Source organism: Thunnus albacares, chromosome 21 (assembly GCF_914725855.1).
Source record: "Thunnus albacares chromosome 21, fThuAlb1.1, whole genome shotgun sequence".
Lineage (NCBI taxonomy): Eukaryota > Metazoa > Chordata > Actinopteri > Scombriformes > Scombridae > Thunnus > Thunnus albacares.
Genome location: NC_058126.1, coordinates 14,830,210 through 14,854,947, shown reverse-complemented (window position 1 = coordinate 14,854,947; position 24,738 = coordinate 14,830,210). Strand labels below are relative to the sequence as shown.

General features: G+C 40.6%; 2 protein-coding genes across 4 annotated transcripts in view; one reads left to right on the top strand and one right to left on the bottom strand.

The window, feature by feature from the left end:
• Nucleotides 1-12,066: 12,066 nt before the first annotated feature.
• gdap1 (ganglioside induced differentiation associated protein 1) lies at nt 12,067-19,662 on the bottom strand. Of its 3 annotated transcripts, none has more exons than XM_044339566.1 (6): nt 19,530-19,662; nt 16,697-16,889; nt 15,959-16,132; nt 15,316-15,410; nt 13,773-13,887; nt 12,067-13,564 (listed from the first exon to the last, which is right to left on the bottom strand). In XM_044339566.1, exons 2-6 carry the CDS (start codon nt 16,800-16,802, stop codon nt 13,212-13,214), a joined length of 843 nt encoding a protein of 280 aa, XP_044195501.1. In that variant the 5' UTR covers nt 16,803-16,889; nt 19,530-19,662; the 3' UTR covers nt 12,067-13,211. The 3 variants fall into 3 exon arrangements, with proteins under 3 accessions (XP_044195501.1, XP_044195499.1, XP_044195500.1); XM_044339564.1 differs by lacking the exon at nt 19,530-19,662 and adding an exon at nt 18,295-18,836; XM_044339565.1 differs by lacking the exon at nt 19,530-19,662 and adding an exon at nt 18,295-18,831 and having other exon boundaries at nt 15,959-16,129.
• A 59-nt stretch (nt 19,663-19,721) lies between these two features.
• The window catches only part of LOC122972450 (junctophilin-1-like), a 31,781-nt gene continuing 26,764 nt past the window's right edge, over nt 19,722-24,738 (top strand). Inside the window, exons 1-3 of the mRNA XM_044339563.1 lie at nt 19,722-19,819; nt 19,941-20,440; nt 22,983-23,751. Of these exons, the coding sequence (XP_044195498.1) occupies nt 20,062-20,440; nt 22,983-23,751 (1,148 nt within the window). The 5' untranslated portion in view covers nt 19,722-19,819; nt 19,941-20,061. The remainder of the gene's footprint in view (nt 19,820-19,940; nt 20,441-22,982; nt 23,752-24,738) is intronic.

Sequence of the window (24,738 nt, the reverse complement as noted above, 5' to 3'; positions counted from 1 at the left end):
TCCGTCCTTATTTGCAACATTACCAATCGTGGTCATGCTCTCACATCCCAGCAGATATTGTGTGTTGTGCTGCGTTTCTTTGCAAACCGAAGTTTTTTGTACAATGTCAGAGCCAGCCACTGGCCTTCCTAAATTCTGGCTTATGGCCAGCTCCTCTGCCTCCGTTAGAGGTGGCGGTGCTGGGCCACCACCCGTTTTACGGGCATCTGCCTTCTTTCTGTTGGCTGAGTAGAAGTCTGTGTTAGTTCAAATAGGCGTAATTATTTAACAGAACATGATGTAGATGAGAAGACATTCATGTGAGTGAAACCAGCATTATGTTGGGGATAAAGCAACTGCACAGTCAAACAGCCACTTAATATTTACTTTACAATGTAAAACATGATCAAAATGAGGTACCCCCATGAGATTATGTCGAGGTTTTACTTGTTTGAACAATGTTTTTATATTTCATCCTAAACTGCTGCCAAGTGCACCTCTCCCCTACGGCATTGCACCTAAATGAAATAAATTAATAGGCGACCATTCAAGCAGTTTTCCTCTGTGATATTATTGTGTTTACAAAGGACTACATTTAAACTTAGGCATTGACCCGAGCAGCAATGTTCTCCCACGCCGTCTCCCTCTCTTTTGTAGCTGCAGCGGTGTTGCACTTCTTTCTGAACTCACCGTATGAGCGAATTAAGATTTCTAGTTCTAGTGGGGCGAAAAACGCCGCCCTCCTCTTCCTCGTTGCCATGGTGACTCGTTGAATCGGGTCTCCATTGATGATGGCTTTTTATAGTTATGGTGCACGCGCTTAACTCCAGGTGAAACTACTCCGAGTTGATTAAACTGACTCAAATCAGCTGTTCTGGAACCGGAAACTCAGAGTTTCCTATCTCAGAGTAGATCAACTCAGAGTTCAGGATTAGACTTAGAGTTTGTTGAACCTGCTTTGTGAAATGGACCCCAGGACTGAAACACAGCATTTACAGTTTGAGTGCAATTCCATATCAGTGCAAATGTTTGTTAGTACAGTACTGCCATCCAGAAACGGAGCCCTCGCACCAGTCCTCCAAAAACATAAAGCTCCCAATGTGGCCTTGCACTTCTCACCTTGAATGTCATGGTAATTCAACAGAGGAAAACATGGCTAATTCATCAAGACGCACCATGTCCCTTTGATTTCTTTGAGACATTAAACTGTCATTTTAACATTTTAATCTTCTTTCACTATTGCTGAAGTGTGAGTTAAACAGACTCATTGTGAGAGAAATATGACTGGAAACACTCAACCTTTCCAATCTTTCAAGGGCAGAGGTAAAACCCACAAAACATATCTCATTATTGCTATATTCTTTCGGTTTAAAAGCCATGTCACACATACAATTTTGTGCCCATTCACAGCCTTGTAACTGTACCACCATGCATCTCTTGTATTATCCCACGCCTCTTCTCTGGCAGGTGGGAGTGGAAAGGAGACAAAGCTTAGCTCAATTTGTTTTCTCTGGAGAAATACAGAGGAGATTTATAAAAAAAGTGGTAGATCTATAACACAGTTACTGTTGTCAGAGTGTTGTGTTTTACTCTTTCAGATGAATAGGACAGTTAAAAGTACTTTGGGATGATGGAATTGAAATGGGATGATTTCCCTAATGTCTTTGCTGGATAAGGTGTGTCCCACATGACTCTGACATTCTGGTTTTAAGTCTTGCTTGGGACATAGATTATGCCACATATCATTGTTTTTTTGCTTCCAACTAGTCCTGTCTCTCTCTATTGCATCCATCATAAAAATGCAAAAGGAAATTTATGGGACAGTGCTAGATTTACAGCAATAAAATTCTACACACCCTGTGACCCCATTAACTTTTATATCAGTTGATTATGATTCAGACTTGATCCCGCAGGAAGCTGGGTGAAGGGGCTCCACCTATCCCCTCAAGATAACCAACTTCATATAACCCCTCTTGGTTTAATGGAGAGGTTTTCAAACTGTGAAGTTAGAGTTGAAGAGGAGCACGGAGGGAGAAACGTGAGGCAAATATATTCCATGAGGTGAAAGAGACAGGTGCATGCCGGTGCTCAGAAAACAACAGGAAGTTCGTTATTGTAGTTTGGCCCGCTTATTTGGCAGCAGTTGCAGCAGCGGCAGTGGCTGTGAGACACAGCATATGGAGGCAATTGAAGTAGCCAACTTGGTATGGGCCATTAAACCCCTGGATTCATGTAATCAAAACATGTTTGTAGAATATTAGCTTGCTGTATGGATTTACTTAAGTTCAGAATCTCTCGCTGTCTTTTTGGAGCGAGGGGATGTGCAAAATGAGAAGCAAGTGTGATGTTTGTCAGCGTGTCACCTATTCATTATAAACGAGAACGTCATGATGTTAACTTAACAGCTCAAAGATGCTTGCTCTCTTGAGGCTACAGCAGTGTTTCCAATCTAGAGTGATCTATTAGCAAACAAGCAATAAATAAATACATGTCAGTTTCTGTGGTTGAAATCAGAATCAACATGCTGTAGTGCCGACCAAACAACCATGTAGTTTGGCTCCTACACTCATTCCCCTGGAGTTTGGCCCAATAATTAGGTTCCTGCAGAATGTATCCCAAAACCAAGTTAATTTCTTGCTATCACTTGTGGTTTCTCTCAAGTTAAACTGCTGAGAAGACTCATAGCTTTCATCACTTGTCCATAGATCCAAGGAGGCTGAGTGGCTATAAAAAGCTACAAGAGCTAGGGGTTAACATGCACAATGTGCCTGAAAGCACCTTACAGGAAGAATTTCACCGCAAAATTATTACTAGTACTTCCCTTGCCCTCATAGAGTCATAGTTAGCGCTTCATTTCTCTGGCTGTAGTCTCAAGATTGAGAGCTCCAAGCAGTGGAAAAAAATGTCTCTCTACACTTGGCTGGTGTTAATGGGTTCAGGCTACTCAGGGAAAGCAGACCTCTCTAATCCTCCATGGATACAGCCATGTCAATAAAACCCTCCGCCATTTAATACCTCTCTTTGTAACGGTGAAATACTGCAGAGATGCACAGCCAAACGAGAAACTTTAAAAGGCCATTTTATTTTCAGTTGAGGCAGCATTTCTAGCTTTTTTTTTACAAGTCAACAGAATTGAAATTGGCATCAAATAAACAAACACAGAAGGGCTGTGTATGGATCTCTTTGTTTCTGGTCGAAGGGGTATTACCATGCAATTTTCCCCCTCTCTTTCCCATAGATGCATTAACTTTGAAAGCCCAGTGTGTGTAATTACAGAACTGTTTCAGAGATGGTATGCATAGAATTGACCTTTGGCTTCACACGAACCCATTCACTGAGTGATTTTGCTAATGCCTTGCCACCATATTCAATATTCAGATGCTCAGAGAGATACAGTGTTATGATATGATTTTGCTATTCCTATTGATTCATGTCTCATTTCTTCTTGGACGATATTTGGTCACACAGGAAATTATTATTTATTCATTTTCTTTCCGCAACAGTATGTCATTTTGGGTATGTCTGATGGACTACAATAGAGAAAGTATTCAGCAGTAAAGAGAAAGCCAGATTTCTGGGAAGCAGTTTTGAATGTGACTTATATTGCAGTTGTCTCCCTTTTCATTTTCTTTGTAATGCTTTGTTTTCTTCTTAAAATCCTGTACTGGACACCTCCTGTTCTCCAGTCATGATCTACACCTCTTAGGCATCTACAAAGCAGACGGACTGTACATTTTTATGGGCAATATTGTAAGGGAATATTTCAGTGGCTCTGAGCCAAGGCCACCAAACATAATCAATGATAATGGTATACAGTAAAATGTGAGCTCCCTTGGTTGCTTTTGAATGCTGTGTGGTTTGGTGGATTGCTCATTTTGAAACAAGTGTTTCTCATTATGTTGAGTATTGTGCTTGGCAAGGAGGCCACAAAAACCCTGCCAATGTAAAATCTGCTTTCCAGTGCCTGCTTAGAATACCATATATAGTTTCACCTGCTATCCTGCTCAATTCACTGAGATAATCCACACAGTCAGCATGTTTTCACGTCTTTGTTTTTAGAAGTGTGTTATGGCTGATATTCTATGAATCAAAGTGTTTCATGCAGTTAATTTAATTTCGATGCTGATTTTAAAGTGCTCTTTTTGGTGTTCTTTAAAGGTAAGATTCCGATCATAATCCTCTGAGCTCCTTGGCTCGTCCCCAATGACCTCTACGATTTGTTGGTAGCACCATCTGACCTTACTTTGCACTTTGGAGCAAGAAGAGCCATGCATGGAACAGCAGGTAGAAATGCTGAAAAGGGCCTTACTGTATTAGCAGTAATAAGATAAATTACTGTAGCATTAGAATTAGTCTACTAATCACATTTATGTTTTTAAAAAGCCATTAAAGCTCCTCTTACTCTGCACAATTAATAACTACAGCAGCAGGGTGTGCATTCATTTTTAGCGATTAAAAAAATCACATTGTGAGCTTGAAGTTGGTTTTGAAATGTATTCAGCCTTTATGTTAAATACTGTGCTCCCAGTGTAGCGTATTTTCTGGCAGCCATCTTGAAAATAGCATGTTGGTTTGTAACACAGATGTGGAATTTGTGACATACTGATGAGAGTATTCAAGCTTTGACCCATCTCTGTAAATGGAATGTCTCTTTGAAGATATGTGGGCTTTTAAAGGACTATTCCATCAGGTCTATGTTGCAGACTAAAAAATGGCCCGAAACACTAAAGATATCTGCTCATGCACAACAGCCAGGAGAACAATAACGGCAAGAATCAAATCACACAGAAACTGCACATCATTTCTCAAAGGGTTCATTTTCAAATCTTCACATTGTCACAGAAAATTCCCCCCAGGAAAACATTTTTGCAAATAACAGAAGAAACATTGTTTTGTTCTGTTCGGTCACTGTCTTAGAGGATAAACTGTTTGGTGAAGCACTGACTCAGCTGATTTTGATTAATCCAGTTCTTGACATGAGTTCTCTTTTCCAGCCTGATCTTTAATTTCTAACTTTTTTCTAAGGTTTTGTGTGCATATTCACTAATAAAATTTAAACAGATAATAACATCCAATTATAGTATTATAACAAAAAGGAGCACATTTACCAGAGATCAGGCAAAGGCCAATCGGCAACAGAACAGTCTGTTCTGCATGGATGCTCATGCTAGTGCGCAGGTATAGCCATACCTGCTAATGTTAGGATTGGCTTTAGCTCATTTATCTGTGATTGAGGAGAACTGCCTTTTGTGTAGAACCAAAATCAGCAACTGGTCATTTTTACTATGTTTCTGTCCATCTTGCATATTCAGCAATAGCATATCAGATTGGCCACAAAGGATTTAAACTGGGACACCACTTACAATTACACCACTCCATATTTGTGGGATTTTTTCTCCAGTGTGGGGAAATACAGCCTCTTTCTAAGAAATGAAAACCAAAACACAATGTGGTTCCATCAAAAATGAATCGTCAGCAGTAACTTTACTGACAGTGATCACTGTGGATATCAGATGCAGCAGATTGCACAATGATAAGTGCTATTTTGGTATTGAAACTCTGAGCAAGAAAATGTGATCATATAGTCATAACTGGGTATGTAGCAATGTATTGTCACAGTAGTATGCAATATTTTTTAAAACATAGAAAATAACCAAGCTCTCATTTGAATAATTTCTATTTGAATCTATTACGGTATTCTGTCCATGTCATTGCAAGCTACTGGCATGTAGTAACAAAGTCAAACTATAAAGCAAGAATCCTTTAAAAAGACCATTCACTGAGAGTTCAGGGTCCTGGATACCTCACAGGAAGTTGGACCATATTGTTGATGTTTCTTCTGTCTGCCCACAATCAAAGAAAATACCTGGGATAGTCATTTCTGCCTTGCTTGATGTCCTGCGTTACTACTAAGCCCATGCCAAACATAGGGACAAGCTAGATCATTATACTTGATATCTCCATAAAAGCCACCACAGAACTTTTACATCTTTCTTCCTTTTGCTCTTCCTGTTTGCTTTGAAATGCTATTTCAAAATGTTCCAAGGTGCAAGCCAAGTATGTAATAGTTACACTACCTGTAGGACAAAGTGGACCTAAAAATTTTATTAGGACCAGTGTGTAAGACTTAGTGGCATGTAGGGGAACGGACTTGACAGAAATGGAATAATAATATGATAATAATATTCATAAGTATGCTTTAATCAGCGTATAATCCCATGAAAATAAGAATTGTTGTGTTTCCGTTACCTTAGAATGAGCCCTTTATATTTACATAGGGAGTGGTTCCCCCTCCACGGATTCCGCCATGTTGCACTGCCATGTTTCTACAGTAGCCCAGAATGGACAAACCAATCACTTGCTCTAGAGAGGGCCTTGCACATTTTTCATGAGTTTTGTGGCCACTGTAGGTTCTCCTACACGATTGAAGGGGAGGGTGGGGCGAGGTGTATTCATTTGGTTGCAATCTGCAACCTCACCACTAGATGAAGAACGGCATAATGTGCCTGTATGTACCAAACAGAGGCCTCAACCAGTAGTGGCAAGGCAACAACATGACCCTCGCTGACTTTCCATCCACCACATCCAGGGATTGATTGAACCCAGGTCTGTGCAGTGGTGGCCAAGTGCTTTTCCTTGAACTTCACCAGTGAAGTATTCCAGTCAGAAAGCTACATTAATTGACTTTAATGATCGATTCTGATGAAGTTTTGACTAAAACCCAGATTTTTCATCAAATGTTTGAACAGGGCTGACCAGCAATGTAACTTGTAACAATGTATCTTGGATCAGATTATCAATACATGATACAGTGTCAAAGTCATCAGTAATAGTTTGCCTAATACTATACTTACTACATGATGGATGACTGCTAGATTGACTGTTCAGGCTAAATGGGTACACATCTATACCTTGAATGAATACTTAAAGGGGACATATGATTCTTTTTGTGATTTTCTGTTATTCTTATACCACTACCAACATTGTCAAAGGTCCAAACTTGAGGTGAACATATATAGAAATGCTCCATGAAAGTGTAAAGCCATGGCTTCAGCCTGCTCTGAATGCTTCATTTGCAAAGTTACCTCTACTTCCTCCTTGTGATGACATCAGATTGTTCACACGTGCCCACAAACAGCAGTCCATTCCATAGCCGTTGCTGCTAAGGTTGTTCCACAGGTTGTCCACTTCCACATTTCAAATCAAATTTGGGCTCGGACATGTACAGATGTATTTGAGAAATTTCCATTTCAAGAAAAGAACAAGAAAAAGAAGTGAAGTCCGACTGCTGCTGTTTGTCGGACAGGGGCAGCAGCTTCCAGGAGCTGGCCAATCATAAAAGAGTGGACTTATCAGGAGGGGGTCTTAAAGAGTGAGGAGCTAAAACAGAGATTTTTAACTGTAAATCAAGCAAAGATATACCAGTAGAGCCCCAGAATATAAATACAGAGTGATGAGATGATGTGCATGATACATCCCCTTTAATGGCACCTTTAAAGTTGATCAAACTTGAACAGGTGCAGTTCATTCATAATCAAATCACTTTTTTAGTTTACCCTCTGTCAATGTCTCTGGATAATTTTTAGAGCTTCCCCTTGTTTTAGCTTATGGTGTTATATAACGCTTTTGATTCGCTGTATAGAAAGTCAGGCCTTATTGCCTGAGAAGGTCCGGGGTAGGGAGTTTTTCAAAGCAAAAAGTGAGCTCATAGGGCCTTGGCAGCATCCAACCCCCTCAACAGTTTGTTCACTGTCACATACACAGCAGGTGGATCGACCTTCACTGACCTTCAGGGCGAGACAGAAGATACATTAGAGCAACAGCAACATGAATCTGTGTCCAACTGACGCATGCAGTGATACACACTCACACACACCAATCTTACTTATGGTCTCTTCTCTGTAGTCCTCGTACTAATATTTTATTTTTTAATTCAATTTTAATACTTTAAATTGCAGTTAATCTGATGACAAGTGAAACATCTCTCTGCTGTCCTGAATTTGTACAAAATCTCCTCTTTAATCATTTCACGTCAAATTTGAAGTCTTTCCATGTAGACAAAGAAGAGCTGAGGAAGTTGGAAAAATAATTCCTCCCATCACCTCACATCCCCACTGAGATCACTGAGGTTAAATTAGCATGGCAATGGCAAACCCATCATACACAGAAAATTCATTAACACAATAAAAAGTGGATGGTGTGTTTGACTTGGCCACATCTGGCCAATTGAACAGGGATTTATAATGCAGCAGGTTCGCTCCAAACGGCGTTGGGTATCATCTCTCCTGTGCAGCAGTGTTTATGTAGGCCGAGTTTAAATATTTGAGAAGCACATGTGGGGAGGAATGGTGGCACAGGATTTCATCATAAAGCTGTGAAGGGCGAGTCGGCGGGGGGTCATTTTAACAGTAGTGTCAACATCATGAGATCCCACCCCTTGTCGACTCAGCAAACAGTATATCGCAGATGCTCTGAAAGGCGGTGACGGCTGCTTTCTGGAAAGGCCCGGTGGTTTTCTCAGAACACCTTTTGACAGTGCCAAAAGGCTTTGGACATCTTGATCTTGGACATCTCTAGTGTGTCCAAAGTAACCACAAGAGGAGTGAAATATAAGACTATAGGGTTGAGGTCTGATGCAAGAACAATGCTCATTGGACAATAGTGACAAAGCTGCTATTGACATTGTACAAAGAGCAAAACAGCTGCTGCTCCATTCACTGAGGTAGTTCATCTTGCCATTTCATTCCTACGTCTACAATGTCCTTACATAATGTCACTGTAGACACAGGAACAAATGAACCGCATCATCTTCTCCAACATCTTTTAAATTTTTCTCGACCAGTCAGAGGGCAAAACGAATTGTCTACTATTAGTTTTGCAGATGTGATGGAAGATATTAGATGATGTATCACTAAAACATCATTCCTCTTTCCTCATTGCTTCACTATGTCTCTGGTTTATATCACAGTTTCCCTTCCATTCAAGCCATCACCTGCAGTATCCTCCGATCTTTCCATCGTCTCCCATCTTTCCCCAAATCTACCACCACCCCAGCTCATAGCCTCTGATTGCAAGATGCGTCTATGGAAGTTTCCATGCTCCCACTCACCCAGTCACCAGGACAAGAGCCACATCAAGTAGGCTTAGCTGTCAGGTATTGCTGCGTGGGTTTCTGTTTACCCAGCCTGCCTGTCTGTGGACATCCAACACAGCTCACACATCACCATTCCACTGTCCACTTGCCTTGCTGTCTACAAGAAAAGAGTTACTGTCCAGCAAGATTTTTTTCTTATTCTTCTCAACGGATCTGCTTAGGATTGTAAAGGTCCTTGTTTGAGCCTTTTATTGAAATTGTTTCAGTGTCTCATTCAGGTCAGTTGACCCTTTGACCTCTCCCTTCTCGCTTGCATCCCCAAGCATTTTTCCATCCATCACTCCCAGCCGCTCTCTACCGCAGGCCTCAAACTCGCTCCGCTTTCTGTTTGTTTTTCTGTGGGCATGCATGTCTGCTGGGGGTTTCCATGCGAGTCTCCCTTTCAAGTTTCCCTAAACAGACACTTCGACACACCTGCACTACCCCACCCAGCCCTTCTGACGTAGACACTCCCTACTGGGAAAAACAGAAGAAAAGAACCGTGTTCAGAGAAAAGGGAGTTAAAGGGAAAGAGAGAGAGTAAGGAAGGAAGAGAGAGAGTCTGTGATGGCTTAGACGCAGTTGATTTTGTTTATTTGAATGGCAGCAAAGAGACTGCATGCAGTTCTGTGTTAGTGGTCTGACCCAATGCCAGACACCATCTCTAACGTGCACCTGGGGGGTTTAAAGACGCTCTAAATGGGAGTACAAATAATCTACCGGTTGGCCTACATGTTGCAGCACAACAGAGGCATTGGTACAGAGGTGACTCAGCGTTACCGCCACATCATCAAAGACGTCAGCAAAAACTGTACTGTGTCTCATTGTTCACGCCGTAGCATTTATCACAGACCAATGACACTGTTTGGGTGATGACTTGTATGGTTGAGTCATATGTAGGTACCAACAGGCAACTTTGGAGGCTTAGTTAAAGCTTTTAAACATGTACACAAACTGATCTAGCTTGCAACTCCAACCAATTTTTCACTTCCTGCAGCCCCCTACCAAAAGGTGGCCATAAGACAATTATAAACATTACTGTTCCTCACAAGGTTCTTGTCAGCTTTGCAAACATCAACTGAAATCTCTCACTGCAAAACCTTTCCAATGTCATAACTGGGGGGGCTCCAACAACTTTTATCCTTGTTTGTATGTTTCCTGTCTCACTCTCTGCTATGAAGACAGACTTTTCAGGCTTTTCCTTGAAGTGGAAATGCCTGAACAGGTGTAAACACTTTTGACTCCAGACAGGTTCGGACAACACATCCAAATGTGGGGACTTTTCTCTGGTTCCCAGCATATCTTTTTAGCTATCTTCAGTAGAGCCAACTAGCCACAGTTTTTATCGTTGTATTCAAGCTTAAAGTAGGGTCATACCACCTATCAACTGTCTCACAGTTATGGATTTCATAGAACTGGTGAAGTCTGAAATCTACATATTAATAAAAACAAAAGAAGCGCACATTTATTATCAGTATTGGAAACATGCCCTTTGAATGTCTTGTGCAGGGATGCAGAACTGTTTAATGTTTTTGTTTTAACACAATATAATAAACTGCAACAGGATATTGACTCTGCAACAGAGACAGAAAAACACCATTGTTTAGTAGTCTGAGTGGAGAACTTTGTCCACTTATTATGAACCACCTGTTGGGTTTTAAACAACTGAATAGCAAGATGTCAGAAACAATCATCTGAATAATTCGTGACCATGTTCAGCTCCAGCAGGAGGATTATTTTGTCAGCTGGATGAATTGCTTTTGGCCACTACCGCAGTTCTAATATAGAGCACTCCTCAGAAAAATTAATTAATCCAAAGGACTTTACTGCTTAAATGGCATGCAAAAAACCTTCCATTTTGTGATAAGTAGAAATTTTCTCAAAATGCCAGTGCTTGAAACATATAGAAACTGCCCCCATTCCCTATGAGTTATTGGAGTTATTGCATTCTCACTACAACAGTTGAGTGTTGTTTGAGGAAACACTGCCCCCTCGTGGGGACAAGCATGCATGTTAAGTTATTCATCTCTCATCACAGAAAAGATGCATTTTCAAGATATCATTTTATGGCATTGATGTTATTTTCCCCTTTGCAATGGTGTAATGTATAGTGTCAGTGATAATTATTGCTCTTGGAAAAAGTCCAACACATAGCTATTGGGTTTTTAAATTAACTTAATATGCCTTTTTAGAGGCTTTGGTTCATGTTAGCTAAATATTATCATATGTGTCCCTCAAAGTTATTAGTTTCTCTGTAATGCAGTTACACCATGGTTCTCATTTATTTATTTTAAAAATATGAATCTAAATATTTATCAAGATGGCACTTTGTCAAAAGTCCAAAAATATTTTGTTTATAGCCTGATGCAGAAATACTTTTAATTTAGGTGACCAAATACTGTATGTCTCAGTAGAATGTATGCATTTATACTTTATTTATGACTTTGACCCTTATCCCTTAAAATTACACCTGTGTGATATAGCCCTGTAGCAAAAAATGATGACATTTTGGTTTCCATTTGCAGGAGTATGATTTTCCTGAGGTAACACACTAGTATGAGCTTATGGTCCTTTGACAGCTCAGCTCACATGTGGCTTTAACACATGTGAGGTATTTCTTTGACAGTGACACTACCCAGTCCCCCTGGACACTGAAAACAAAGGCCATGCTTGAAAGGCCATGCATGTGTCTGTTTTATGTGAGGCTGAGCTCACGTGAGGAGGAGTTTAAATCAAAGCTGAGCATATGTTAAATGTCAGTGTTGGCCAGGAGGTTTTGACTGGGCAAACAAATTACTGTAGATGTTGATTTACATCCAGACCCTGGAAAATGTGATTAAGACACTTTCATTGTTTGATATATACCTGTGATATACGATGAGCTTATTAAATTATGCTGAGTTGTGAATTTTAATGCCATTCTCAATTACATTTAATTGACAGGAAACACTGGAGATTGTTTAGGAGCATTTTAATTCCAGACAGATGTTGGATATGATAGCCTGGAGAGGTAAATGAGATCTGAAAAGCATTCATTCAACTATTGTTACATAGAGAATCTATCAAACAATGCGCCATAAGTCATACAGGAAAACATGTGCACAGGTGTGATGATGGGGGTACCTACAGAGCAAATTAGTCTTTGTGAATTTTTGTCAAATATAGAAACAAGTCTTGATGTGGCTTAAGTGCTGGGTGGATCAGTATGTCATATGCTGGCAGACCTGGTCACAGAAAGCAGACTGTGGACTTCTAGCACACTTGTTTTTAATTTCCTTACATGCAAATATTGACAACAATGAAACAACAAAGGAAAAAGCACACATTATGCAAAACATAGGCTATTAGGCTCTTAATATGGTGATTTAAGCACACATAAATATGTATTTAAAGACTATACTGGTATTTTTGCACATTTTAGCCCATTTACTATAAATCAGGTTTACCTTGTAGTATTTTCATTTTCATTAATTAATAAATATGTTGCTTCCTTCTCCTAGTCAGCGATTGTTTTCCATTAATATAAGTGCAGTATGAAAATCTACTAGTACTTGTTTATGTTTGTGTCAAAGTTATATAATACAGTAGATTCTTGGACATGTATTTTCAGCTTTGTCAGAGAGGAATGGTGCATTCATGTGCTATTTATGGGATTGTAAAGACAAACTTCCCAGCTTGAAGATAGCCAGAACAATGTTGTTTGAAAGCTGGCTCTTAACTTATAGCGCTCTAACAACAAACCAAATATGGTATTTTTGAATTGTAAAAAATGGGAAAATCATGTAAAAACTTCCATATGGTCCTTTCAAGTCAATCCTTTGGTGTGTAATGCAGATGTCACATAGTGAGGATGACTTAAAGTGCAATTTGTGCAACCAGCAACACAGAGAACATAGATAGCACATTGCTTAGCAAATTAAGTATTGTTTCAATTACATATTAATGATTTCTAATGAATGATCAAATTCTCCCATGTATTTTAATTTTAGACAATTGAAATGTGCTGTGATGAAGGCAATATTTCTCTTATTTTTGATCCATGACTACCTCCCACACTCACAATTCTGTTCTAAACCACTTGAACGACTTCTCAGCTTCCTCAGCTGAAGACAGTCAGCCTCTTCTTCATGTAAAGAAACGCAAGGTAAGTCGCTCCCCCCAAAATGCCTATCAACAGAGTGGTACCAAAAATAACCGGTGCATTCTTCCTGGCCACACGAAACGCCACAGGAAGCACAGCTGAGATCAGGATGTTGTTGACATGGCCCAGAACCCTCCTGAAGGCCAGGCGCTGCACCACTCGCTCGTAGTATGTTTCCAGGTTGACACGGTTACCGTTGCCCCAGTAGCGGCGGGAGAGGCCAAGGAACTTGAGGCGGTGTAAGGTGACAGCCAGTGATACGTCAGCCATGCTGAAGAACTCCCCACACAGCCAGGACTGACTGCCTTCTTCTACGAGAGGAAGAGGATAGAGGAGGAGACATGGAGGATGTCAGAATAACAAATAAATTCAAGATGCTTCTGTCATCATAATTTAATTGTGAGAGTCACCACTGGCACATTGTAGGCTGACTTATAATAAGTAATATAATTATTTCTACTGCTGTGTTAATGCTATTAATGGTACAACGGTTGCTAGGTGACAAGTTGCCATGGCTACCTGGTGTTTCCTCCACCCTCCTCTGTAGCTCTGTCTCTACCTGGTCCATCACACTCTCCAATTCATCCAGAAGCTTCTTCAGGTACTTCATGTTGTCATGGTCAAACAACTTGGACTGCAGAAACATTTTCATAAATAAATGCATTAGTTAGTTGCAAATGTACTTCTGTTACACACGACAGAGGACGAGAGCAGTAACTACAGAAGCTGTGAGTTTGGGAAAAAAAATGAATTAAAGTTTAAGGCTCATTGGTAAACTTCATAACATATAAAGATGTTGTAATGCCTTAATTTTATGCTTTTTAAGGCAGATTATTTTGCAAAAAAATAACTTCCATGTACACAATACCTAATACTGCACTCTTCAGTATCTGCAAATAAAATGTGCTCTAGCTTGATCTATAGACCATTGTTTATAGGGGTTAAATATATTTCTGTTTTACTAAGTGTCTGTCTATCCATCGACTATAAATACTTATTATTATTTACTTAGTTAAATCAATGTAATACATTAAACTAACTAGCTAGCTAGCTAGCTAACACTTGATATAGCTCTCTTGCATTGGCTCTCTGTGGTGTGACAGTGACCTACTGTCATGGTTCTGTCACTGACTCTAGAGACTCTAGAGAGTCTGACTCTATATTCCTTATAGCTACCATTGTCCACCAGTCCACCAGATGCCCTCAGACTTTTTCTCTCTGTTTTGTGAAGACTGGACTGAGTGGGAGAAATGTTACTTCTGTATTTAAGTTATTTTCATGTATATTTTGTTAAGTTATACCAGTCAGTGTATAACTTCATTTCTTATGTTCTGTTATTCACTTTAAGTAAATAGACAGAGATCTAATATTGTGATATGTGATCTTCTGGTTTAATTTGTTTATGTTTTTTGTCTTCTGGTTTTGGTGGGTCTTTAAAAGATTCTGGCATTGTTATTTTAGTTGCCTTTACTAGTTAGTCTGTCTTTGTTTTTATTTCAGTTTGTACTGACAGCTTTCTCGGTCTTAGTTTTTAAGAGGATTGTGTTTTCTAGGTTTTGGTTTTCTGTGTGCTCTGTGTTTCCCTTCTGTGTTCCTGCACTTCTCCCCAGCCCGTTTTTCCCTACACACCTCATTAGCCCTGCCCTGCTCTCAGTGTTTTTCCCCAGCTTGCTGTTACCTTCACACCTGACCTGTATCAGTCTCATCGGCCCTGCCCTGCTCCCTGTGTTTCCCTCAGCCTATCAGCTCCTTGCCTGTTCTCAGATTGGTCAGATGTTTCCCATTCCCTCAGTTCAGATTGTATTTTAGTCCTGGTTTTCAGTTCAGTTTTGTTGGATCCTTTGTTCTGTTAGTTCAGTTTCTTCAGTCTTCACCTGTGTTCAGTTTTGCTCAGCTTATTATATATTATATATTATATTATATATTATAATTTAATATTTCTATGACATAATAACTTATTTTAAATATTTTACTAAGTTTTGAACAAATAGAAGTAGTAGTCAAAATCATGTAGGAACAACAGTTTGGCTTATATAGCACTCTGCTAACTTGAATGACTTACTTTTAAGCGCCTCTGTTTTGCAATGTAAGCATCTTTCAGCTCCGGGTTCTCCTCTGCCAATTTCTTCAGCTCTGACTCAGTGTTTCCTATTTGTGCTGTCACACAAAAACATAGCAGCATGTTAAAGACAAACAAAGACACTATGGTTTTCAGTATAACAAAACTTAGATACATTTCATGATACTAATGTAAGAATGTGTCTGTGTGTGGGTCACCTTTCCGTCATGCGAACGGCTCCCTCCTACAAACAGACAGTCTCACATCAACGGTAAGTATAAGACTGAGAGGTGTTTAACTTAATTATAGACTGGGCTGCATTGTGGGATGGACACCCACACGATGAGATAAGGGACTGACAATAATTGACGTATCAAATACACAGGAGGGCTCAAATAAACCACCATAGAATAGAAAAGTTGAGTAGGTAGAGGAAGATTTAAGTGTAACAGGGTGTTCTGCACAGCCTTCATGGTGCCATCATGGCATCAAGTGAGATCTCTGTGGGAAGTTTCCAACACTTTGTTTAATCTGTGCCTACAAAATGGTTGTTGGGTAGGTACAAGGGGGTCCTATCCATTTCTAGATGCGCCTGGTAAATGTATATGTATATACTACTACTGGAGTGCATCTCAGTGTATCTTACTTCGTATGCTTGTGGCAGCATATGCAGGTATGTGGGAATCCACTGTGATCTCAGGGTGGAGGATGCAGCCGTGGGTGTAGGCATCCATCTGTAGTGAGTCCAGCAGCTCTCTGTAGTGCTGCACTCTGTGATAGTACGTACTGCCCTCTTCAGGTATCAGCTTGGGAGTGCCTTCTGGAGACAAACAATCCATGTAAAGGAAGGCGCAATGGTGTAAGGTGTCACTTTGTTTCCTTACACTTTTTCTCCTTACAAGTAAAACAGACAATAGAGAATACTGGCAAAAGAACAAGTGTTGTATGTAAGTTTGTCTTAGGGACAATACACTAGAGTTCGGGTTAGGAAAAGTACAGTTATGTTGTGTAATATCGGTTATTTAAACATGTTATTTTTCAATATCTTAGATAGTTCCATGCTTACCAAATTTTCTCTCCTTTTAAGCCATCTGGATGACCCTTAGAACAAAGCTAATGGATCAATGCAAACCAAGAGAAAATGGAAAATTAAAAAAAAAAAAAATAAATAAATGATTGAAAATGAACTACACAAAATTTACATCAAACATAAAAGTCAACCAAAAATGCTGAAAGATGAAGACAATGTACTAAAACAAGAAGGAAACTAGTCAAATGGAGCCCACCTTATACCTATCCAACCCTACTATAGTGTATTTTAACAGTGAGCGAGAGTTTTGGGCTGCAGGTCTGTGAAACACTGACAGTCTTTATTTAGTCTCACCATCATTGAAGTTTTGCTCCAGGTAGTCCATGATCTGTGTTGGGTCACAGATGACGTTGTCATTGTGCACTAAGACCGGCACCTCGCCAGCGGGATTCAGCCGCATGAACCAAGGCTCATTGTGTTCACTGAGTGGTAGGCTAACGTCATACTCCTCACAGTGCAAACCTTTCTCTGCAATAGCCAGGCGCACCTGCAAAGCAACAACCATGACTGTCAACAGAAGTTTAGGTGGGCCTATAAATACTTGATTAAGGCCATCTGATATCATAGTAATTAACTTACAGGTTTTTGGGCACCATGTCTGTATGTTTTGCTCTCTTGAAACTATGCAATCTGAACACTTTTGTACTTTTCCCTTTCACAAAATACGGATGCTTTTGAATTTAATGTCAGAGGATTTGCTGCTTTTGTTTATTAAACATCACAGCTAATCAGTTCACAATACACCGACTGTCACTTTAACGTTGGGTAGCTTGGCTTAAACCAAGAGACACATTTTTGTGTCAGGGACCCTAAACCCCCTCCAGAAAATTTTGTCCCATGGAGAAGAAAATATTTCATCTATGTTAGTGTTTACCACATACATTACGGCAAAGAGCAGGTGTACTCTGCAAGGTTACATTCCAACCACATTGGACAAGTAACAACAACAACACACATCCATCACGAATACAACTAAGTGGATACAAATATTAAAATATACAGTATATCAATATTATACACGTGTTTTACAAAGTTTCTTAATCTAAAAGTACAAAATTATTCTAATGTACTGCTTTGTATCAGTTTTAAAGACTTAGAATTATGTTGATTCGAGTACCTAGATTTATGAATGTGTCCTTTCTTCCTACTAGTACAATCAAATTAATGTTTAATGACTCATTGTCTTTAGTGGTAGAATTACTAGTAATACCAAACACTACATATTCATAAGAAAATGAACCAAAACTAGTAAGACCGTGGACAAGGCCAAAATACTTACTCTGTATCTTCAGGGCAAAGTTCTCAAAAAGAAAAGCCAACATTGATGTTTTTTCCCCAATGTTCAACAGAAGTACAGGTACTGTCCAGTGGTAACAAGGATATTTGAAGATCTATTGTAATCCTGAGAAGCCTTTTAACACCAGATGAATTTTAATAGAGCTGTCCACTGAAATATGATGCTGAAAAATTGGCACACTCCTCTTCTATTCCCTTAATAAGTACTGTGATGATGTGTTGTATATCAGTTTTAGTAATTTTATTTAAGACATATGACATGAAGCTAAAACTACAGTACCATCAACAATAACAGACATATTTTACAAATTTCTAATTAAACCTCTAATGGGGAGCTGTCCTTTGAACTGTGGTGCTGAAACGCTAAGATATTCGTCTTCCGCTATAGTGCTTAAAGGTAAACAAACTATTCCCTTTAACGAATACTGTAGTGATAATGGATTGTATATATGTGTTTTTTATGCAGGACAGATGGTGAGTGAGCTATTGAGCGAAAACCGCAGCGTCATCCAGAGTAACTTAAACCAAATTTCTAATCGAAACTCTGACGAGGAGCTGTCCACTGCACTGTGGTGCTGAAACATAATGACACCCACCTTCTGTGAATTGAAAGACTGCGTCCAGTGATAAAGCGTCAGTTTAGATTCGCTTTGTTTTGCGACTGTAACACACTGCTGGTGTTCATCTTGCACAGATTCCGTCGCTATAAGAGCTGCTTTCTCATCTTGGGTCTCAGACATGTTTTCAGACGCCATTTTATCTGTTAGTGTTTTAGGGGACAAGTGAGGGCAGCACATCATATTACAGTCAGCAAAATACACCCCCTGCAGGCTCGGAGGGTAACGTTGATACGCCTCTCTTCATTCTGACATAATTTCAGAACAAACTGTTCAGAGAAAAATACTGATTTATTTTGCACTGCATACAGTCTCTAACTGCTCTTTTTTGTGCTGTTGTTGTTCCTGCACTTATTATTCTTCATATAGTAGTAGTAGTAGCTGTAGTAGTAATAGTAGCCTAGTAGTAGTGGTAGTAGTACAGTATATTAGAGTCATAGTCATCATTCACATTTCCTTAATATGCATCATTACAGTATTGTCAAAGCAGGTTGCACAAGGTTTACAATGTAAATATAATAATTCAGAATGTAAGAAAAAAAATACCACAAATGGTTTACATTACTTCACTATATACTGTACACAATACAATTACAAAACTATAGCGTACAAAGGCTACCATTATTTAGTCATGCAATAAGTACATTTGTGCAGCAGAGGTCGCTATCATCTATTCCTCTGATGTGCAGGCTACTAGTGGTCCACACAAGGTTTTTGTAGTCGGCACTGATTCAAAAAATGAGAGCCTGGTATTAAAGGCCACCATCGTCGTAGTAGGTTACTAATTCTTACTAATTAATTACTAATTTCCTTCTTATTTTTGTAAATTCGAGAGTGGGATTTCTTATACAGCTATGGAATCATGTTTGCAACCACTGCAAGTGCTTTAGCTCTCATAAGTAGTTTTAATCATAAAATACTACAAGAATAAAAACGCAAAACGACAAGTATTTATTGGAATATCACTGTTAGAGTGTAAAATCAGAAAATGAGGTACCTTCAACAGAAAGGTAATATGTATCTCATATGAATATGAAATGTTTATGATCAATATTTTTTTTTTTTAAAGTTAAACTTAACCTATATTCATGCTATCACCTTATATATTATTATATATATTATTGAATTGAATTGCATTGAATTGAATATGATAGCAATGTAATATAATAGCTGAAACAAATTATAGTTTAATAGTAATTGTATAATTCACTTACCAGTCACACTATAAATCCTTCTGGGTATTATGAGAACACTCAATTGCGGGAATTTACACATGTGTAAAGGTGAGGCGCGTCTTTCAAATGTTTAGTGTGGTTTGTCATCGCTTTATGGGGAGGGGGGGGGGGCGGGGGGGCAGAGTGGGAGGTCCCTTTGGCGTGACGTTGCGATTGGCCCAGTGTCTTTCTTCAGCAGGGACTCGACGCCTCTCTCTCTCCCTCTGTGATCAGTGGGTGAGAGGGGGGAGACGAGCAACACACATCGGAGAACCCGGCGTGCGCCTCCGGTAAATGACGCCCACCATTCATACCTTTACACTTACCATTACAAATGCCTTTTGCATTACATGTCAATGCCTGGAAGTACCACTCTACTATCTTGACCCTCCAATTTTTTTGTTCCTCTAGTCATCTTCTTGTTGGCTCATCCTTTCAACACACCACCGGTCCTGGATCCCACAACCTCGGTCCTGGAGACGCCTGAGTCTGCAGCAGCGCACGATCTGCTTTATTTCCAGCCTATATCTGAATGACGGGCGGAAGGTTTGACTTCGACGACGGTGGCACGTACTGCGGGGGGTGGGAGGATGGCAAAGCCCACGGACACGGCATCTGCACCGGACCCAAGGGCCAGGGCGAGTACGCCGGGTCCTGGTCCCACGGCTTTGAGATAGTAGGGGTGTACACCTGGCCCAGCGGGAATACCTACAAGGGCTACTGGTCCCAGGGGAAGAGGCATGGTCTCGGTGTGGAGAATAAAGGAAAGTGGATCTACCGCGGAGAGTGGAGTCACGGTTTTAAGGGTCGGTACGGCATTCGGCAAAGTCACAACACACCTGCTAGATACGACGGTACCTGGAGCAACGGGCTGCAAGATGGATATGGGATCGAAACCTATGGCGATGGCGGTAAGAAACCCTGTGTTATAAATATGGCCCAAGGTTTGTTTCTAACGTGTGTGTCGCTTTAACGGCTGTGACTAGTGATGTGTTATGTAGCCTGTGAGTGTGTGTGTGTTCGAGAGAGAGAGAGAGAGAGAGGATGCTCAGACTAAAACTGAGGGAGGCTAATGGAAAAGCATCAGTGCATGAATCTCCATCTGTTATGATCTGAGTTGGAGCTGAGATTGCGCACTGCGCACCGTGGTCAAGCGCATCATCATTACTTATTACCGTGGTAGTGTTAACTTTTTGGAAGCAATTTAAAATAATGCTTCATCTCTTATTCCAAGGCGCATCTCATCTGATAACTGCTGGTTGCTTCTCATATGACAGTGGGAGAAGAGTGACTCCTGTTGCCTGCTCAGTGGCATCATGCCCTGCCTAGAAGGAGTTTGGAAATCAGAGCAAATCAGTCTGTTTGGAGCCAATTATAGCCAGACTATCACCTTCTTCTCTTGTCATTTTCACATTTGAACCTTCACTGCTTTAACACATCTCTTTAAGAGTGTCAGTGTGTGGGTCACTGTTTACAATGAAAATAAACTTGTTTAATACACACTCATAGGAAAGTTCTGCTTTTGGTCACAGTTCTGCAAAGTGTCAATATACTGACACTTTCTAGAAAAAAAGGTGCATATCAATGGAAACAAGTGAAAATGTATTTACACACTGGGTGCATTGTCCAATTTCTAAATGACTTTATGAAGTTAAGATTAATAGTTCTAAAGTGCTGAAAATACACACAAATATATCTATGCATTCACACACAGGATACACTTTTTGACTTACTGAAAGTTAGAGGTTAGTGCAAGGCGTCTGTCAGAGCTTTGATGTCACTAATCAGTGCTGTGTCCACAGATTGAGTTTGTCTAGAGATCTGTGTGATCAGGGACAGAGAACATCCTACAGATGCAAGTGTTTGCAAGCGACAGTAGCAGCAAGCAGTTCTTTCTGATTATAAAACAAGTCGCAGGGTGATTTGTGAGCATCATCTCCACTAACCAAGGCCTTATGGTGCAGAATAAATGCTTCACATATGAGGGCTGGGCTTGGGAAATCAGCTGATCCTAGAGGATCTACAGAACATCTGGCCATCTGACCCTGCAACATGCTGATAACTTGATCTGCAGGGTCACCGAATTGAACTGCAGAGCAGAGCCAGCCTGTTAATCTCACACTGTTTATCCATCTAAATTCCTGCCCAGGCTAGTATATCGTTTCCCCTCAGAATCCGACCATTATGGCTTATTTCATTGTATTGGTCAATGAAATGCGAGTGCTGGATCAACAGGCCTTTCTTATTATTAGGATCAGGATTGTAATATGATGCTTGGAAGAAGCTACAGTAGGCCGGCACATGCTGATTGGGCTCAGCAGCACCAAATGGGATTAATGAAGTATTCCTCTCATTATGTGACTCATAGCAATTCCCTGTCGTCAGAGACAAGTGGATGGTGGTGAATGTGCCGACTGTCAGTGGGGGTATCAGTACCTTAATCAAATCTTTGTGATTGAGTTAGTTATGCTCACAGTCCCAGATCTGAGGGGAAGGAGAGAAAACATTTCATTAGCTGACATACTGGGCACCCCTACAGCAAGGCTCCTCTTTGCTCCCATAGGTAATACTGTTTTAAGGACTCTGTTTTAAGTGCAGATATACAGACTCAAGGTTCACAGATGATATGGTAACACCAAAATCATGATAAAAATAATGAATAAATATCAACCAAAGATTTGATTAGTATGAACTAACTGTAACTAAGAATACTAACTAACATTTGCTTCTTAAAAATCATATGCATAATGAGACCATATCTGACTGTGCTTTATCATACCAGCCTGTATTAACTGTCTCTTCCTGGAACTGATGGCCAGTGTTTCTCAGAAAATGAAGCCTAATTCAGTACACCCAAGTAGTACTATTAAACATGGATTTTCTGATCTTAAGCATCTAAAAATAGAATATAGTATAACTTTTAATCTGAAGCGCCATGGTTTTTTGGGGGGAAAATATTTGCTGTTTGTAACTGTTGCCTTTCTGACTTGCAGTTTTAATGTCTCTAACGTACTTACCTTTTTACCTGATAAGCACAGTATCTACAATTTAGGGAAATTGTAAAAGGGATGGGATGACTGTTTTGAATACTGTGTGGCACTGTGTCATCCTGTATAGCAGTGGTTCTCAACCTGGAGAGTCTCAAGATGATTTACAGGATAGCAAAGAAAACAAAACAACTTTGGTATTTCTGCTTGTTTCTTGAGGGAAAAACTGGATACTTGTAGTCTTTCAGGTCAAATGAAACAATTTGAGAAAGAAAAATCATCTCTCTTTGGTGGAGGCACTCACAGCTCATTGGAATGCAACATGTGAGGATGGGTTACAAGTAGATAGTATTTCTTTTTAAAGGGTCATAAGCCCAAACGAATGGAACCAGTGCTTTATAGGATCTGATGTATACAGTAGTTGTGACTATTATGACTCATTTTCCCATGTCTACCTGTTCCTCAGGTACCTATCAAGGCCAGTGGATGGGTGGAATGCGGCATGGCTACGGCGTGCGTCAGAGTGTTCCTTATGGTATGGCCACCGTTATCCGCTCTCCACTCCGCACATCTCTGGCCTCCCTGCGTTCTGAGCAGAGCAACGGCACAGTGCTCCAGGACCTCTCCTCCCCTGCAGACACACCAACAGGCAGCCGCGGCGGCTTCGTCCTTAACTTCCACTCAGACAGCGAGGTTGTCACCGGCAAGAAGAAGGGCCTGTTCCGCCGGGGTTCACTCTTCGGCAGCCTCCGGCAGTTGCGCAAGTCTGACTCTCGGACCTCAATCTCCAGCAAGCGCAGCTCAGCACGCAGTGATGCCACCATGAGCCGCATCAGCTCCAGTGATGCCAACTCTACCATATCCATCGGTGACGGCGAGCTGCCAGATGAGGACCTACCTCTAGAGGACCATGTGGATGCCACCACCACCGAAAGCTACATGGGCGAATGGAAGAATGACAAGCGCAATGGATTTGGTGTTTCAGAGAGATCCAACGGGATGAAGTACGAGGGAGAATGGCTTAACAACAAGCGCCACGGTTACGGGTGCACAGTTTTCCCAGATGGCACCAAAGAAGAAGGGAAGTACAAAAATAACGTGCTGGTGCGTGGAATAAGGAAGCAGTTGATTCCTCTTAAGAACCCCAAAACGAAAGAGAAGGTGGATCGGGCTGTGGAGGGGGCACAGAGGGCGGCAGCCATTGCCAGGAGTAAAGTGGAAATAGCAGCTTCCAGGTAGTGTGTGTATGTGTGTTCATTCATGCTTTTGTATGTGCATATGGGTGTGTACTTCGTAAACACAAAAAAGACAGGGCTCTTAACAAGTGGTGAACATCGTCAGGAGTTAATTGTCTATTGTAGCCCATGGTTAAGTGAGACAGTGGCCTGTTTGACAAATATCTCCTGGTCTGATTGAAGGCTCAGTCCGGTGTAAGTGGAGTCCCATGACAACACCACGACCTTTATACATCATCAACAGTCAAGGCTTTTGTGTAGCCAGTGTGATCATCCCTGGAAAAGGTTCTGTTTCTATTCTCTGCCCATATCTTTCATTCCCAGGGAGAGGGGTCAGGCATCTTGTGTGTGTGTGTGTGTGTGAGAGAGAGAGAGAGAGATTTGTATGTCTGTGAGTTTATGTGCATGAGCAGTATAGCCATACCTGCACCTGTGCCAAGTGCGTGTCGTGTGCCCAACAACGATACCTGCTACCCCTGCCAAGTATTGCTCTGATGTGGCATCTGCTCTTTAACAGGTGGATGAGATCTGACCTTTTCATTTAAAGTCTCCTCCCTACTGGGACACAGTTCAGGGTACGCAGCATCGCTTTAACATCCTCTGGTTTCATTGCATCAGGGAACTATTAGGCTGAAAACTGAGTGGATGTGTACAAGCTGTAAAAAGGTCTCCAAGCAATCACGCTTGTTTTGACTTTTTTTCATCTGTCTCAAGAAGTGCACTCAAATTTGCATGTATGAAAACACAAAACTCAATACTCAAAATCACAGGCGTCTCACACACACAAACATACTCAACGCAATGAAAATGGACACACATACTCACATATAAACATCAGTAGTTCTATCAAATAATTTAAATAAATGTAATGAACTATAATTTCACTTATTTCAGTAAAATCCTGCTGGGAACAGCTGCACTTAGGCACAGCAGTGGTTTGAGCTAAATGCTAATGTCACCTTGCTAACATGCTCACCATGACCATGC